Source organism: Centruroides sculpturatus, unplaced genomic scaffold (assembly GCF_000671375.1).
Source record: "Centruroides sculpturatus isolate CEXI.00-Female unplaced genomic scaffold, Cexi_2.0 scaffold1968, whole genome shotgun sequence".
NCBI lineage: Eukaryota > Metazoa > Arthropoda > Arachnida > Scorpiones > Buthidae > Centruroides > Centruroides sculpturatus.
Genome location: NW_019386253.1, coordinates 73,409 through 91,315, shown reverse-complemented (window position 1 = coordinate 91,315; position 17,907 = coordinate 73,409). Strand labels below are relative to the sequence as shown.

Below are 17,907 nucleotides of genomic sequence, written 5' to 3'. Positions count from 1 at the left end.
TGTAACGCCTAAATAGGGGCCAGTTTCCCTTAAAAACACCTCCCAGAAGGCATTTCACCCTAGTCAGATCGCCCAAGTGTTGCGTTGCCATAACTTAACAATGAAACAAACTCTTTCCGTAAGGAACAAGAAATTGATCTAAAGATTGTCTTACTCTTTTAATGAAAATTTTTCTCAAATGCGATAGCGCATTGTCGTTTTCTATTGCCACTATGAATTTTTTCTTTCTTTGATACCATATTGATTAAATATATAAATCACAAAACTGAAAAAAAGAAGTATAGCACAAACACTCGGAAAAGCAATGCTTAATTCGCGCATGCCTAACACCAACTGAAATTTGACACAATATACTGTCACATTCATTATCCGAATTTTGTTCGTTATCTGAGACAAAATTTTTGCAAAATAAAAGTTCGTTAACCGATTTGGTCGTTAACCAGGACGTTCGTTAACCGGGGTTCCACTGTATATCTATTTTGTTTGTGCAAAATAAAAAAATAATTTCGGACAATATAATAGCCACAATTATTCTTTTCAAAAACGTGTAATTTTTGTTAGGCTTAACAGTGACGGGAACATTTAACACAGTGTCACACGCAATGGAGAAAACTTTGACCATCAAATAGTTTAATAAAAATATCACCAAGTGGCAATTTTGGCACTATGCATTGTGACCTCTAACACAACTATTTCTTTTATAAGAAAGCATTGGGTATCCAAATTTTTTAATGTAAAATTTCTTTATTAAAAGTTGTAGTAAAATTTATGGTGAGAATCAAAAAATGGATATAACAAATTTACCTCAGAAAAACTTTTGAGTTCATAAAGAAACAGACTATATCTTAATTAACCAAAAGAATTCTACTTTTATTAGTTAATCATCAAAAATTCATTTAAATTTAATCATTTTAAAGAAAAAAATATTAAATTAAATGCAAAAAACAAACAATTTGATGAATGACACAATAAATTGGTCCATAAAATAGATTCTTCTACTCCAGCTACAATGGGAATAGTTAATTTCCTACTGATGGTTGACTAAACTCAAGTATTTAGTAAAATTTTAAAATATGAATTTTGGAATAGAGTATCATATGCTATTCAGTTTCAATTTTATCAATTAGCATATAAGCTATCCAAAAGAATAATAATAAAATATGAAGGTTAAGATATTTTACAAATCAAAGTTAGTCAAGTATTTCATGATGTTTTGTCATTTTTGGTTGGCTAATTGTAAGATTGCCGACTTTCAGGGAGAAACAATTTATCTTGCGTCAGAATGAGTCTAAGGGAAACCGTGTATGTGGGTAGTGGCGAAGGAGGCAAATGAACAAGTGTTTTACAAAAGAAACCCGTTTATTTGTTTGAATTCATGCTTACATCGATATTGGACGATTCCAAAATCTCGGTGCTCCTGTGAAACTGTGAGAGTTTGGGTGATCGGTTGCAGTCCGGGCAGACGAGAAGGATTACTGGATGATGCAGATGTTCGGTGTTAAGCTGTGGCGTCCTAGGTGATCAGTGTAGCACAACACAATAGATAAAGCACAACTGTAGGCTTAATCCAGAGGAGACTCCCTTTCAACTTTGAAGTTCTGATTTTTATAGTTTTTCCCCCACTATTTGCATTTCGGATTGGTCCCTCGTCCCATTCCTTGTTTCCCAATTGGTCTCTCCTTTGTCTCTCAAGACGAAACCTTTTCGGGTCGCAGGAAAGGTCTGATTCGAGGTGTCCATCTGATACCTCTTGGTCAACTCTGCTTGGTGACTGTTTATAAAACAATAACACCTGCACTCATAACTCAGACCATTGTTTATCATTTTTCTGACGTCTAAGAACTTAACAATCATTTTCATCTTTCATCTATCAAAAATTTCCCGTTTTTTGTTCGATAAGATTTATCTTGCCCAACATTTTATAGACATGCGAGTCAAGATTTACCTATTTATGAGTGCTCGTGTTAGAGTTTGTCTTCCGCTGAGACCTTGATAGATAATTTGACACATACTCGAACAGTTCTGAGTCTTGTTGTTTACATCTTGTGTCGCGCAAGAATTTCACGGTTTACTCGAGTGTGAACCTCATCTGGGAACCCACATAATACCAAAAACATACCGAGCCCCAGCATACTTTATATAGAGGGTACAGCTCTAGACAATGTAACTATATTCGTTTAAATTAATAAAAGCTAAATCTTGAAAGTATAGAGCACATCACATGCAACATGCATAAAAATTTGGTGTGAAATGGTCTTTATACGTGAATATCATTTTGATATCTAAATTTATTGAAGTGTCAGTTTTCTGAGAAATTTCTTTAGTTACTAATTAAAAAGTATTTTTCATACTTAATGTGTTATCAATGGTAAAATTTAAGGTCTGAGTCATCAGAGTTGAAAGAATTACCAACTCTAGAACACTAGTTAGATAGATGAAAATTGAGATCAGATATGGAAACAGGGACAGGAGGCCCTGATTAACTATATACAAACTTCCAGTCTGGACAGGAAGTTTGTTTATAGTTAATAGTATAGATTTCAATTCAAATTTTTTATTTGACTTAAAATATGATTAAAAATTACAGCCTGACATTGTGACAATGTCACAATAAGTAATATGGATTTTATGATGTTAAGTTTACAAAATTTTGAAGATATCAACTCATTTGAGAGCTGAGATTTAGAAGTAAAATACAAAAATAGACTCTGAAACAATTTTTTCTTAGTAGATGTTTAATTCACATAATAAATATCAAGCAGAATATTTTAGAATTAATGAGCTTAATTCCATTATAGTGTCATTGCTAAAAATTGATAGTTTTTGAATAAATAGTAAATAAATAAAATTTCTGATTGGAAATATCATTTGATTAGCAGATTGAAAAACTATAAAATTATAACTGTTCTATTTAATCTGTTTCCATCACATTCTAGTTCTGTAATTATCAAAAAATAATTTCATAACAAATTATTTGAAAATAATTTATAAGTTTCACATTTAAATTATATTCCAATAAATATTATTGCAAAAAGCAATCAGTCAAAACATTTTATAAATTGTATGAAATGCAATATAGAATAATAATATAATAAAATTATAATTAATAATATAGAATGATTCTGAAAATATCTACAAACCAAAATTCTATAAAAAAGCTTTATCACCTTTTGGTGCTAAAAATGATAAGAGATAAAATATAAGCAATTTCTCTATAGTAACAAATACATTAGTGTACTGTATTAGTGTGAGTGTATTGGTAACAAATACATTTTTTCAGACTTTGTAAAAGAATCTAGTTTATGAAACATAAATTAACATTCTAAATACTACCTCATGGGTTTCTGGTTCCATTATTCAAATTTAGAAGGTTAAAAGTTTGAATTTAGTTTGAATAGTGACTGATATCATTAGGAAGCTGAAGCTGTCCTAATACAGGACAAAAACATTCCTTCATGATAAATTTAAACAGTTGGCTACCTGAAATAAGCATTTAATATACCTACTTCAATATTTTTAGAAATACTATAGTCAAATTTATGTAACTAAAAAAAGAAGGTATTTAGTCAATCTAAATATATAAAATTACTTTTACTGACTGACTGACTGACTGATTGATTGATTGATTGATTCATCATTACCCAGAGCAAACCCCTGAACCAAAAGAGGTGAAATGTTGTAAATAGAATACGTCATGAAAACACACACTAAGAAGGGATGTTTTGAAACCCCCACGGGGGAGAAGTGAAGGATTAAGGCTTGACCTGAAGAATGGCTTCTACTGTACTACTTTAGATGTGATTTATTGTTTTCAACTACATATAGTTTTCATGAGTACTTAGGTATATTAAATTGATAATATTTCAGACATTGTTATAAATATTTTTATCTATCTCGATTTTTTAACCAAATGTTCAAACCATTTTAAGTTCAAATTTGTTATTGCATATTGGTTTGATTATAGAACGATTGTAAACGTTCTATAAATTGAAAACAATTCGTTAGATTCTCTGCAATTTTCATCATTCTCAGTGGTAGGTGTTATATAACAATTACTATGGTTGTTGAAATACCGAATATAAATGGGGTTTGCTTGCAAAATCCATGTGAGTGAAGTTGTGGGTAACAGCTAGTTGGTTATATTTAGAATACATGAAGGACTGTTAAAATTGTGTTAAAATCTAATACTCTTGTAATATTACAAATATTCAGACTGCTACACTTTAACAAAAAGGAACAGTGATTCTAAGGACGGATGAATTTAACGTCTGTTTTCCAGATGTCCCGTCTGCTAGGTGGGACATCTGGAATGTCCCGTCTGCTAGGTGGGAATCCACGTCTGCTCCCTTACTCTCCTCTATCCCCTGACCAAGCGATCTCTTCCCCTTTGTGACCCCCTCAGTTCTCTGAATTCTTGACCATTGAAGATGTGGGGAGTTAAGGGGAGTGGTGCTAATAGGTAGCAGATTTTAAACTTTGCTTACACCCCCCTTCTTAGCCCTGTCATCACCCCTGTGATGATACAACTTTATATTGGTGAGGTGAGCTATTTTCTTAATTCCACTTTCCGTTATACATATCACATTTTTAGGAATGTTGTAATATATTACAAGGGTGGGCAACCTTTTTTATAACATGGGCCAGAATAAATTTTACGTTTTTTCTGCAGGCCATAGTAGTTAATTGACACCTTGTGACCTGTAAATTTTTAGTCTGCAAATATTAAATAAATAAATAAATAAATAAACAGAAATTAATTACTACAGTCGACCCCCCCTATAACACTTGATTATTCCGTTTTATATGAATTACATGTTGTATGAGTCACTTAGATTTTACAAATGCTGTGCCGGGCTGTGAACGGCTCACCTATTTGAAAAATCTAAGTGACTAAACACAATAAAAACAGCACTATGTAGTTGGATACAACAGACATTACATTTTCTAATTGCATAGCTTTTGCACATAGATTTTCTTGATGGATGATGCGATGAGATATAAATAATTTAGAAAAATTCTGTTCTCCCATTTTTTGTTTGAATAAGGAAATGACTCCCTTATTTTTTCCTGTCATTGCTGCCGCAACACTTCAGAAAATAATATTCAATTTAAACTAGACGAATTACATCGAAAAATATTTATTTATAATTTCTTCTAAACATCTCGCGGGCCGGATAGAAACTCTTCGCGAGCCGTAGCTGGCCCGCAGGCCGGGGGTTGCCCACCGTTGGTATATTACTTTATCGACTCGATAAGGTCCTTTAATGTTTGGATGTTTTCCTCTCATACCACTTTGAACTAAAATCCAGGATCCAACTTTAATGTTTACCAAAGGTCCTACATGCTTCCTATCATAATATTTTTTGATGGAGTCTCAATATTTCCTTCTTTGTTCTTCGGTACGCTCTTTTTCGTACGATTGTAGATCTATTATACTGAATTCGCTGTCAGCCTCCAGTTTAACAACTGTACGTTGCCATTTGAATAATGGAGAGCAACCTAAATAAGAGTTGTAGCTACGATTTTCGTGGCGAACTGCAGCATCCAAGCAAGTTTTCCATCCGCCTTTGAAATCTGGATAGCAATTAAGGAATTTCTTGAGATCCCGTATCTTTCTCTCACATACTCTGTTTCCCGCAGCATGATAAGGGGATGTGGTTTTTAATGTGATATTCCTGTCTCTGGCCCATTGCTTGAAACTCTCCGATTTAAAGGTAGATCTGCAATCGCTGATGATAGTAGTTACCTTATTGTTTAATGGTAATTTATCCAAATAACGGATGACACTACGCTCACCTCCTTCATAGCTTTAGCATAAGTTATCCGCGTAGCTTCGTCTATGACCACTAGAAGTGATTTAGTCGTTCTTACCCCTTTGCTTCGTTTCTGAAGCTCTGCAAAATCAATGTGTACCGTATTGAATGGTGTTTTTGATTGTGGGGGTAAATAGAGTTGGTCTTGACGGGGGTCGGTATTTAAACTTGACGGATTGACATATCGGACAGGTCTGCACGTAACATTGGATACTTTGTCTCATGTTAGGCCACCAGAACTGTGCCCTTAATTTATAATAAGTCCTCCAAAACCCATCATGACCCCCACTGTCCGGATCATCATGATACTGCTTCATAATGCTGTTTTGAGTATTTTTCAGGACAATCAACTCTTTATTCTTGGTCTTCTGCCATTTGTGTTTGTCGATTTGGTGGACTGGCATAGATTTCACGTGAGGACACAATCTGGAGATGGCATCCGCGTCTGTCAATTCTTTTCCAGAGCAGTGGTTAATTTTCATATCATAGGTTTGTAGAAAGACTTGCCACCGACCTAACCTTCCTTTCGGATCTTTTAATTCAATTAAAAAGGTAAGCGCTTGGTGATCGGTATGCACGGTGAATTTCCTTCCCTCCAAGAAACTTTGAAAATATTTAATCGCCTTGATCACGGCTAAACACCCCTTTTCAGTTGTGCTGTAGTTAACCTCTGCTGACGTAAAAGTATATGATTGGTATCCTATCACTCGTAATTGTCTTCCCCATATCGCATCGGTGTCCCGCTGGTATAATATGGAGCCGCAGCCATAATGGGATGCATCGGTACAAAGCTCGAAGTTCAGCTTCCAATCAGGAGTTTGTAATATAGGATTTGATATAATTCTTTGAATCAATTCTTGATAGGCTTGCTCACATTCTTTTGTCCACTCGAAGGGAACGTCTTTCTGTTTAAGTCGATCTAAAGTCGAACAATAGCGGCATAATTCAGAATAAAGGCACAAAAGTGTCCAGTCAGTCCCGTGAAACACCTTACCGTGTGAAGATCATGGGGCCGAGGCATATTACGGACTTTTTCGATTGACTCTGTTGCTGTAGTTTTGCTAAAACTATCTATAACTCTTCCCAAGAATTTGATTTTATTTACATTAAATTCTGATTTATTTAGGTTTATAACAAAGTTTGCGTTGTATAGCCTCTCTAATACTCGATAGGTGAGCTCCGCATTACTTGTTTTATTGTCAGCCCGTGCTTATATCATCGATATAATTCCAGACTTTTTCATTATCCAAGAGATCCCCCAGTACCTTATTCATAACTTTTTGGAATAATGCTGGAGAATTTTTCCAACCTTGAGGCAAACGAGTATACTGATAGTGTCCAAATGGGGTGACAAACGCCATATACTTTCTAGTCTCTCACTAATTCCAATCTGCCAAAATCCATCTTTTAAGTCCAATTTTGTAAAATATTTACATCCTCTGAATCCATTGATGATGATATCTATTAAAGGAAAGGGATAAGGATCCAATTCCGTCACTTTGTTGATTTTCATATAGTTGTGAGCCAATCTATAATCGCCATTCCCTTTGGGAAGAACAACACAAGGAGAAGCATAAGGAGATGATGTTTCTTCTATTATGCCTTGTGCTAACACGTCTTTTATTTTGATCCTTAACCACTGATATTTGTCACGAGACAACCGATAGGGTTTACATTTAAGCACCTTCGTATCTGTTAAATTAAAATCGACAGTGAACTTAGGTGGTCTGGAATAATCGGGTTGATCGATGCCCGGAAAATGCCGCAAAACTTCTTCTTTTTGTAGTATAATTTTGTCTGTTTTAGCTAATAAGACTTCCTGCTTACCAAAATTCCAACAGATATTGAGTTTTTCCAATGTGTGGATCCCTAGCAAAAGTTCATAGTCCATTTCCTTAACGATAATTGCTTCTATGTGTTGAGTTCGATCTCTAAAATTTATAGTGGCCAACACACCTTCTTTATATACCATGAGTGCTCCATTAAATGATTTTAAGACTGTATGTATTGGGTAGGATTTTAGTTTGCATTTATCTACTAGTTTAGGACTAATTAAGTTGACCGTGGATCCTGGATCAAAAAAAACTGCACAATGCACGTTATTCACTTCCATTGAGAAAACACGAGGATCATTATGTTCCGTGAATAAACAATGGTCCGATTTTGTCAGAGGGATTGGTAAACCCTTCTTTACTCATTTTTTGCATCTTCCCTATTTTCCAGATTCTCATTCAAATAGTTTCTACCGGAAGGGAGACCACTATCAATTTCATTCACAGAGGTAAAACTTTGGTTACCACGCATATTATTATCCCTTCTTTCGATTTTCCTTGGTACCGATTTTTTGGTAGGTACCAATTTGCTCAATCCGACACGTAAGTCTTCTTTATCATTAAAATTGTGTTGTAGAAGAATAGCTTGCATATCCGCAGGTAGTCCACGCATTACCATGGTGATAAAGCTTTGTTTCCCAATATCCGGATATGCAAATTGGATACGCCGTTGTTTTGAAAATAATATTCTAATAGTGAACCACCACGATATTCCCACATATCCGCTGATATGGACAGTTGGATTCGATTCTGTCCGAATGCACTAAGAAAAGAGTTTTTCCATTTCTCCCAATTATCACTGACCCTATCTAGTACTCGAGAATTGTACCATTTTACCCTCCAAGTAATTTCGAAGGTTACGAATCTTTTGTTCGTCGGTAACCCATTTGTGAGATGCACACGCATGTTCGTATGAAATTATCCAAATATGCACTTCCTCCAATTTTCCATCATATTTTTCTATATTGATTGTATCACGTGATGGGTTTAGTGACATTTTTTTGATGGTATGCCGAAAAGAGTTCATAATCTTCAACGTCTCGGCTTGTTGGTCCATGTACAGCTTTTGCAACTGAACCATTTGCGCCAACACATCCGACTTCGGGTCACGTGAACTGTCCGTAGGAGGAGTACTGTCCGTAGCGGCCGGTCTTAGTAAAGTCTTATCAAGATAAAGCTCACCTTCTGTCTCCGATAATGAAATAGTTAGTGTCCGGTAATTCGTCATCATCCGGCTAGCAGTTTGAAAAACCGCCGAGGATGAAATAGCTGGATGATTTTCGATTCCTTGAAATTCTTGATCGACTTCTGTCCATTCGTCTCCCCATCTACTTGATATCGGGAGATAATGTAGGAATCTTCGATCCTCTGTACTAAGAATTTGAAAAGCATAATTCTATTCTACTTCTACTTCAAAACTATATAAACTTAACTGTGTACTGAGATCCTGTCGACTGCGCCAATTTGTAATATTACAAATATTCAGACTGCTACACTTTAACAAAAAGGAACAGTGATTTGAAGGGCGGATGAATTTAACATCTGTTTTCCAGATGTCCCGTCTGCAAGGTGGGGACTTTACTCTCCTCTATCCCCTGATCAAGCGATCTCTTCCCCTTTGTGACCCCCTCAGTTCCTCGAATTCTTGACCATTGCAGCTGTGGGGAGTTAAGGGAAGTGGTGCTAATGGGTAGCAGATTTTAAACTCTGCTTACAACTCTTCATCTATATTTTGTCTAAATTTTATATTATGAAACTTGCATGCGCAGACAATTTCTTCTACTTTCATTTGATCACTCTATATATAATAAAGTTATAACTTGGGGAAGTAGCATGAAGAGTTTGGCAAGTCTAAGTTAGACTTGGCAAAACAACTCCTTATACTATTGATTGTGGATATTACTGCTCTATATTTATATATTTAAATATGCTGGTGTTTTTTACAATATTAACTTTGTTTCTGTCATAACAAACATGTCACACATTTTGACTAGGATAAATATATCTTGTTATATTCATATGAATATTATAAAGAAAAAACTTATTTTTTATTGCTTTAGGTAGCAAGTCAAGTTGCTGCTCTAGATATTGGATATAAGCCTGGAATTCAATATATACGTGACAATCCTCCTAAAGTATTATATTTGCTTGGAGCTGATGAAGGCATTATTACAAAAACTGACATTCCTGAGAATTGTTTTATCATTTTTCAAGGTAATTAATTCTTGTAAAAATCGTAATTATTTTTATTTATTAATTATAGCTTCAATTTCATAAAAAATTAAAAAGTTGTTTCATTTATATTGATTTTGTATTCATAATTAAATTTATATTTAGTGATATGCTAAATATATCAGAGTAAATAGCTAAATATTTCTTATTGACTAAAATATGTGTTTACCTTTCTGGAAATTAAAAAAAACAAAATCACAATAAAAAATAATACAAAAACTGATTGATAAATAGGATTGCTAGCACAATATTCTGTTAAATGCAAAGATAGAAACTTGCGACTACAACCATTTAGTAGTCACAAGTGTGTGTTCTGTATACACAAAGTCTCAGTTGACTGTGTTGTATCAAATTTAAACATGAACTTATTTTCCTTGTTCCATGCAAAGAAGTGATCTAGTAAAGGAGAAACAGTCAAAGTTGTATTGTAAAATTCTGGAAAGAACTATCTTTTTTGTATCACATCAATGCCAGACTGTACTTTGTTAAGAAAATAGCAAAGACATTCAAATCCAAAGTTACAGATTTTTCTGTTCTCTCCTTATTGTCCTGATCTGACACTGTTTAACTTCTAGTCATTAAAAGTTTAATTAAATTGAAGTGTTGAAAGGTTGACATTTTTTTTATTGGAAACAAAGTTTAAGGTGCAGTATAGGAACAGACTGGGGAAAAACCAGAAAGTTTTTATGTACAGAATGTAAAAATGGATCAAATGTTTGGAAAAATGCATCATTGAACAGTGATGAAGTTAAAAACTAAATATTCACAATGAAAATAGATGATACTAAACCTTTCTCAAACCAATCGTTTAAAAATAGAGACTTTATTTATCAATTAATATTTGTATGTTTACTTTCATAACAAATAACTGTAGTGATTACAAGATATATAAAGTTCATATAATTTTGGAAAAATCAAATTTTATATGTTCAGATAGTATAGGATGGGTGGCAAACCTTTTTGAGCCAGCATGCCATATAGTAAGTGTACTTCGCTTTAAAGATGTTTATGCATGCCAAAGTTGTAGACTTTGAATAACAATATTTAAATACATTAAACGAATATGCTTTAATTAGAATAAATGTAAAAAAGCTGATTGAAAAAAGGATGATCAGTTGATAAACTGAAAGGAGGATTGAAAAAGACAGATGATAAATCGAAGTCATATGGTACATTATGTGCCAGATCTCTTTATGTGCCACTTTGAGCACGTTTGCCACCTCTGGTATAGGACAGTATAGGACATTATAATTGTAATTCTGTTGAAGTGTCAGTTGATTTATAAAGTTAATTTAAACAATATTTTTTCAGTTAATATTGTTTATTAAATAATTACTTTAATAATTTCTATATATTTTTTTAAATTTGAGTTTCCAATTATTGGAATAAGATAAAATATGAATACTTATTCAGGTCATCACGGTGACAGAGGAGCTGAAATGGCTGATGTCATTCTTCCTGGTGCTGCTTATACTGAGAAACAGGCAACATATGTCAATACGGAAGGTCGGGCCCAACAGACAATCACTGCAAATAATCCACCTGGATTTGCAAGAGAAGATTGGAAGATTATTCGAGCACTTTCTGAAGTAAATTTGATTTGTTTTGATTAATGTTGACATATTATGATATTATGACTAAGTTATTGAAGTTATGATATTATGACTAAGTTATTAAGAAAGTATATTCTGTCAGAAAATATTTTTGAAATTGCCAGACTGTTTTTTCCTGTAACACTCAGAAAACAGCTGTTGTAATATTACCAGGTGCTTATTAACCCCTCAGCAGTGACCTACAGATATATTCGCAAAATTCTTTTGTGGATATTGCCAAAAGCTAGCCAAAAATTACCGTGAAAAAATTCACATAAAAAAGGAATTATGTAACAATAAAAAAAAGACTTTCCTTTACTAGACATAACTGTTTACAAAATCTTTTTCTGAAAGAATAATGAGAAAAAACGCGTGGAAAAATACGTAAAAAATTTCCCACATTTATTCTCCACTACATAGGGATAGCACCATGTCTGACTAACCCACATCTGAAAAGTTAAGAAAGTCTTTACTGCTGAACACAAGCAACTCATGGTAATCAGGGAGGAAGGGTCATAAGGATAAGTAAAACACTTTATTCAAAATACTTATTTTGACATAGGATTTCTCAAAGCACACATTATTATTAAACATGGGAATGGTGATACAGTAAGACCACACTTAATGCAGGGAATCATTCCTAGACGACAAAGTGTTAAGCAAAACAGTGTTAAACGAGGTCATTTTAAGATAGAATAAATAGGGATAGGTGAATACTTGACCAAAAATAAACAAATTTTACTTTAATTTTAAGTTATTTTTTATATTAATTTGTATAATAATATATGTTAAATAACACATCAACATATGTACACAGAAGTGTAAAGTTCACTTTTTGTGACGAAGGTCCCGACTTTTCTGAAATTCTTGTTCTTTTGCAATAAAGTCATTAAGTTTCAATTGTCGCTTTTTTCTTAAGCAAATGTCGGTAGCGGAAGATTGCATCCAAAATGCTTTGTTTCGCTTTGGCACTTCTTTCAAAATCTAGATCATTCGCTACAGTTTGATTGACGATTTCGGTTATCTTACTAAACTTTTACTAAGGAAATCTGTAGAGAAACTTTTTAGGTTCTTCGTCTTCAGAATCTCTATTTTCCAATTCCACATGAATTTCATGTTCTGCCAGTTCTCGAAGGTTGTCGTCGGTATGGCTCTCACCAGAAACCCGCAGTAACTCATCAATATCCCACTCGTCTATATCTCCTAGTCCTGTTGTATCGATTAGGTTGACAATTTGGTTGACCTAACGATACAGCAATAGCTCTTCTCATTAAGAATTCTTGGATACTTCTTCAGTCATAACTTCTTCCACACTTCATTTGTGCATTTATCAGTTAATTATATTGAATCAGTGTTAAGTGAGTCAGTGCTAAGTGGGGTCTTAGTGTACATGAATTTGTTGGTGTTACTGTGTTTCTAACAATTGAATTATTAATCAAAAAGAGGAATTAAATGTACTGATTAGTTACACATTCATTATTGTTTGATTATTGTGTAATTTCTATAAATTACACATGCTTAGCATTTTAAAATCAAAAGTGCCATGGCCAACATCAGAATAAAGTAATTGTACCTGTACATCATAGAAAAAATGGAATATCAATAAAGGATATTGCATCTTTGTATGAAATTAGTAGACAAAATGTTTACATTTTACACTGTTATGAAGAAACGACTAAGTAATATTTAAATTATTATTACAAATATACAATCATAGTGATATGGTTCACTTATCATACAATATTATCTTTCTAATATTAATGTGTACAGATGAATAACGAAGTCACTTTAACAGCAAATTGACATGTCATGTTTACAGATTATATGTCTATGTATGGACATATGGACAATTGTGAGGGCCCGGATTTAAGATTCGAATATTTTTATTCATTAGATTAAAAGTTCGGGTTAACACAAAAAGGGAAAAACAACCGACAAATTTTCTCATAAAAATCGCTCATAAACACTCCGTTCCCACGCCAATACTTCCCTGTAGAAGATGAGTTAACTGTTGTGTCATAAGTTTGTCACTTCGCCCACCATTGGTCAACGAAGATCATCACCTGTGACGTACATGGGGAAATCTCGAAAATAGAGCCCCCATATAAAAGACAAGTGCGATGACGACACAGGGGGAAAAAGTTATTTTCTATACTGTGTGTGTGTGGATTACCTGCCTCTCGTCGCCACCGTCTTCAACAGACTTTGAACTTTGACTGATTTGAACTTTGGACTATATTCCGAACCCAGGAGAACAAGAAACTACATCCACGATTTAACTCGAGGTATTTATCCTACACGCGATGATGTGTAAGCTCTCTCTCGCTATTCGAATATTCCAACCTCGCGGTTAGGGGCACGACTACTTTATACTTTGCCATTACTTTATGAACTATACGGATTGAACCCCGAGAGGGATTTGTATTCCAATTATTAACCATGTATAAATGTACAGAATAAACGGGTATTTTGTTGACGAGCTTGGATTGGTGTGCGTTTCTTCCGACATTTTCAACTCCATACTTAACCTGAAGTCCTCGACGAAATCACTCGTGATAATTTCCCATCCATCCGCGTATCTATCCGCGATAAATTGATAGATTGGTGTCAGATCCTGACAGGTGAAAGAATCTAACGATCCTTTCTCCTAACCTTTTTTTTTCCCATCCTTTAGACAAGCGAGACTGGACCTCAAGGTCTTGAGTCGAGTAAGTGGTAGGAGAGGGAACGTCCTCGTAAACATCCTACCCCCGATTAGTCTCACACAATAAGTTTGTCCCTTTTGTTCAAGAAAATGGAATTGATCTCTTCAAATTATATAGTTTTGACAAGAACATTCAAAGCTTCCTAAGTGATCATGTCAGACAAGTTTTTGTCCCTATGCATTGATGTCAAAAACAGTTTGTGATTGACTACTGTACCTGTACTGTATATATGATTAAACTATACATCCACTCAAATAATATATATATACACATACACATACATTTTTCTGGCTTCTGCAACAATCAGTTTATCTTTGTAGTGATATGAGTGATTTTTAATGCAAAACATTAATAACTTTTCAACTGAATGAGATAGAAATAAAATTTAAAAAATATCTTGTACAATGTTTACATTTTTGATGTTGCTGATTGATTAATGTTAACAGTGGTGCTCACTTTAGAATGTGTGTTTATTGTAAAGAATTATCATCAAAATTCCAATTGGTGTGCTTGCTATCAGTGCTAACAGAGTTATTGGGATGATGTTCTTTTAGAAGAAAAAGAATGGTCCAATAATGGTGATTTCAAGAAAGACTATTATTGAATGTTTCAAAAGTTGGTTAAAAACTGTTTTGGTCATTTTAAAAATGTAATTTTTTAAATGGCAACAAATTCTGTATAATGTGCTTTTTGAATTTTCTTTTTATCTCTTATAGTTGAAAAGTTATTAAAGTTCAAAGTTTTGATGAATCAAAAATCATCTTGTATAACATACCCCCAGCCCAGAAGTAAGTTGATGAGATCTTTCAGCTTGTCATGGTGACTCTCATGACAAGCCTATCTTTTAGATCCATTATTTTAGCAGAAAAACACTTTCTTACACATAGCTCATGCTTCTTAGGAATCAGGGTGTTGCTGTGGGATGTTGCTATTTAAGGTAACTAAGTTGCACTATTTGTGATACACCTATTACAAAATAAATCAGTTATTTTGCTTTGAAATTTCCCTCTTTCTCTCTATTCCTCTTATATATACAAAGCCTGTCCAGAAAGTTCATGAACTTTGCAAATAAAAGTTGTTTTCATTTACCTAGAAGCTAGTCAGTTTTGTCACCTTTGAAGTAGTTCCCTCCTGAGTCTATGTGCTGAATTCAGCATTTCTACTATGAAAAGAATGCTTCTTGAAATGCTTCTTTTGGGATGAAGTGCAGTTCTGCTAGCAAATTTTCCTTAATGGCATCAATGAATTCAAAATGGTGACATTTGAGAGCGGATTTTAATTTGGAGGTTGGAGAATAAGTGGTGTCAAGTTCTTGGCCAAAAACTGTTATCAGCAATATTATGTGGATGGGAGCATTGTCACAATGCTGTCCTCTCCAAGCAGTTGGTCTTTTCTTCCTCTCTACTTCATAAATAAGTTTCATTACCTTCAGATGGTATTCTTTATTTATTGTCTTCCCTTCTGGAAGAAATACCTGTTGAATGACACCATCAGAATTGAACAAAACAAGCCTCCACATTGACTGAACTTGTCACCCCTTTTTGGGTCATGCTAAAGATTAACCCACCTACTGTGATGACTGACATTTTGTTTCCATGTTGTACCAATAGATCCATGTCTCATTCCCAGTGATAATGTTTTTCATGAAATTTTTATCAGACCTAACCTGTCCCAGAACTCTTCACTGAATTGCACTCATGGAAAGAAAATTGCAAAATGCAATCAACATGTGTTTACACAAATGAATATAACAACAACAAATGAAAAACAAACTGTTTTTGGCAGCTAGTACAAAAAACTTGCCAGTAGAGAGCTGTGCAAGCTGCATTCAGGTATATAATAATTATTGGTTGGAGTGTAATTTAAAAAGTCTGCAAACTTCCAAATGGACTTCATGCATGTAAAATTTCATTGCAGTGAGTTGATTCCTTCTGGATGCAATGCTTTTTTTTGTTAAAAGAGTGTTACACATACACACATACGTGCTTCCAATATTTTAATTATTTATAATTCGATGATTGAACAAAAAGATAAGGAAACATTCATTCCACCTTTAATAAATGTGATATAAAATGTCAGCATGAAAATAAAGAATATATTCCTAGAAAAATTTGGTTATTACAAGTTGAAATATTTTTCAGATTATTGGTCAGGTTCTTCCATATGACACCTTAGACGAAATAAGACGAAGAATGGAAGAGGTGGCACCACATCTGACTCGGTATGGAAAGATCGAAGATGCAAATTTTTCGTCGCAAGGAGGCGAACTCTGGAAGGTATTTCTTAATTAATGCCATTCTTTTATTTGAATGTAAATAGCAAAGAAAACAGATAAACTAAAATGTTTTTATTTTTGAGAATTCTGTATAAAATTCTGTTAATTCTCTATATACAGATGTGAGAGAGATCCCGTCACATCTATTACTAATTTAGTATTATTCTGGAAATTTCATGTCTTTATCTCAAATACTTTTCAGATATTTATTAATTCCCAATTTAATATAAAAGTTTGTTTTCTCTCTTTCCTAATAAATCATTTTAAATTTCTATTTTACCATAAAAAATGTTTATTATTATATTTCAGTCCACGGGATTTCAGTTTGAAGCAGATCCTCTACGACCCCAACTCCAATTACTAACAGATTTTTACATGACAGATTCAATCAGTCGTGCCTCTCCGACAATGGCCAAGTGTGTCCAGGCAGTCACCAAGCAGTTACAAAGTTCATATTAAATGTAGACGACTAACTATGAAATACATTTTCCTAACAACAGACATTTAAAATGATAATTATCATAATGTATATAATAACTTGTATTTATTAGGTTAGAATATAAGATCCTCAATTACGTTGCAATGCTAAATGGAAGTAGATAAAATCTATGTAATAAAATTTTATGTATACCAAATGTTTTCTTTATTCAAAATAGTTTTTTAAAACTAATAAATAAAGAGGTTTTACAACCAATTTAGTTTTTACCGTTTGTCTGTCATGTTAGTAGTAGAGGTTTGACACATACTGATCACAAAATTAAATTAATTTTTCAGATCACAAATAATTTTTAAAAATAACAATTTTTAAAATATTATTTCAAATAACAATTTGAAATAATATTTTAACAATAAACCAAAGTCCTTTAACCAAATTATATGCCTTTGTGTCCTTATCTTATGTTTAGTTATTAATTTGTCTACAAGGATTTAATTTTAATACTAGGACTTATACTGGTGACTTTGTTCTGCAATTTAAGAAAACATATCAGAAAAACTGTCTTTATTTTTCATGTGTTTATAGGTGAAAAATAGACTGTTTTTTCTTAAAACTTGTAGACTAATTAAGTACCAAAGTCCTTTAATCTGATAATACGATATCTATCCTGTAACCTTTTTTTGTGATTATTAAACAATTACGAGTATTTAGTTGTTAACTCTTGTATCTGAGTACTTTACTTCTGTCAGGCTCTCTGTCCTCTATCCGAAATCCGATCGCCTGCACACGCGGCCGCAAGCGTGACCAATGTCACGAATAAACACGCCGTCTCGGCTTTCGTGTCAGTCTTGAGGAGGCACAAAAGAGGTGCCGACCTGCGGTCACATTATCTTATCACGAGATTATCTCCCCCTTTTACCTCCATCCCTCATTGCCGCTGCCAATGAGTGTTCCACGATTCGTATATTTCTCTTCTTAAATTATTGCTCATTTTATTCTTTTGACTTGCTTATGTGCATGTG

At 33.6% G+C, this 17,907-nt stretch overlaps 1 protein-coding gene across 1 annotated transcript; it reads left to right on the top strand.

The window, feature by feature from the left end:
• The first annotated feature begins 9,693 nt into the window (after window positions 1–9,693).
• LOC111614281 (NADH-ubiquinone oxidoreductase 75 kDa subunit, mitochondrial-like) lies at window positions 9,694–17,164 on the top strand. The gene is made up of 4 exons (XM_023355657.1): window positions 9,694–9,859; window positions 11,291–11,466; window positions 16,316–16,450; window positions 16,759–17,164. Exons 2-4 carry the CDS (start codon window positions 11,317–11,319, stop codon window positions 16,906–16,908), a joined length of 435 nt encoding a protein of 144 aa, XP_023211425.1. The 5' UTR covers window positions 9,694–9,859; window positions 11,291–11,316; the 3' UTR covers window positions 16,909–17,164.
• The last annotated feature ends 743 nt before the right edge of the window (window positions 17,165–17,907 follow it).

Bases quoted from the DNA above. Each gene is read 5' to 3' on its own strand.
- LOC111614281 (XM_023355657.1), top strand. From the start codon at position 11,317: ATGGCTGATGTCATTCTTCCTGGTGCTGCTTATACTGAGAAACAGGCA. The intron at 11,467-16,315 runs GTAAATTTGATT...AATATTTTTCAG, and splicing joins TTATTCGAGCACTTTCTGAA to ATTATTGGTCAGGTTCTTCC. The intron at 16,451-16,758 runs GTATTTCTTAAT...ATTATATTTCAG, and splicing joins AAGGAGGCGAACTCTGGAAG to TCCACGGGATTTCAGTTTGA.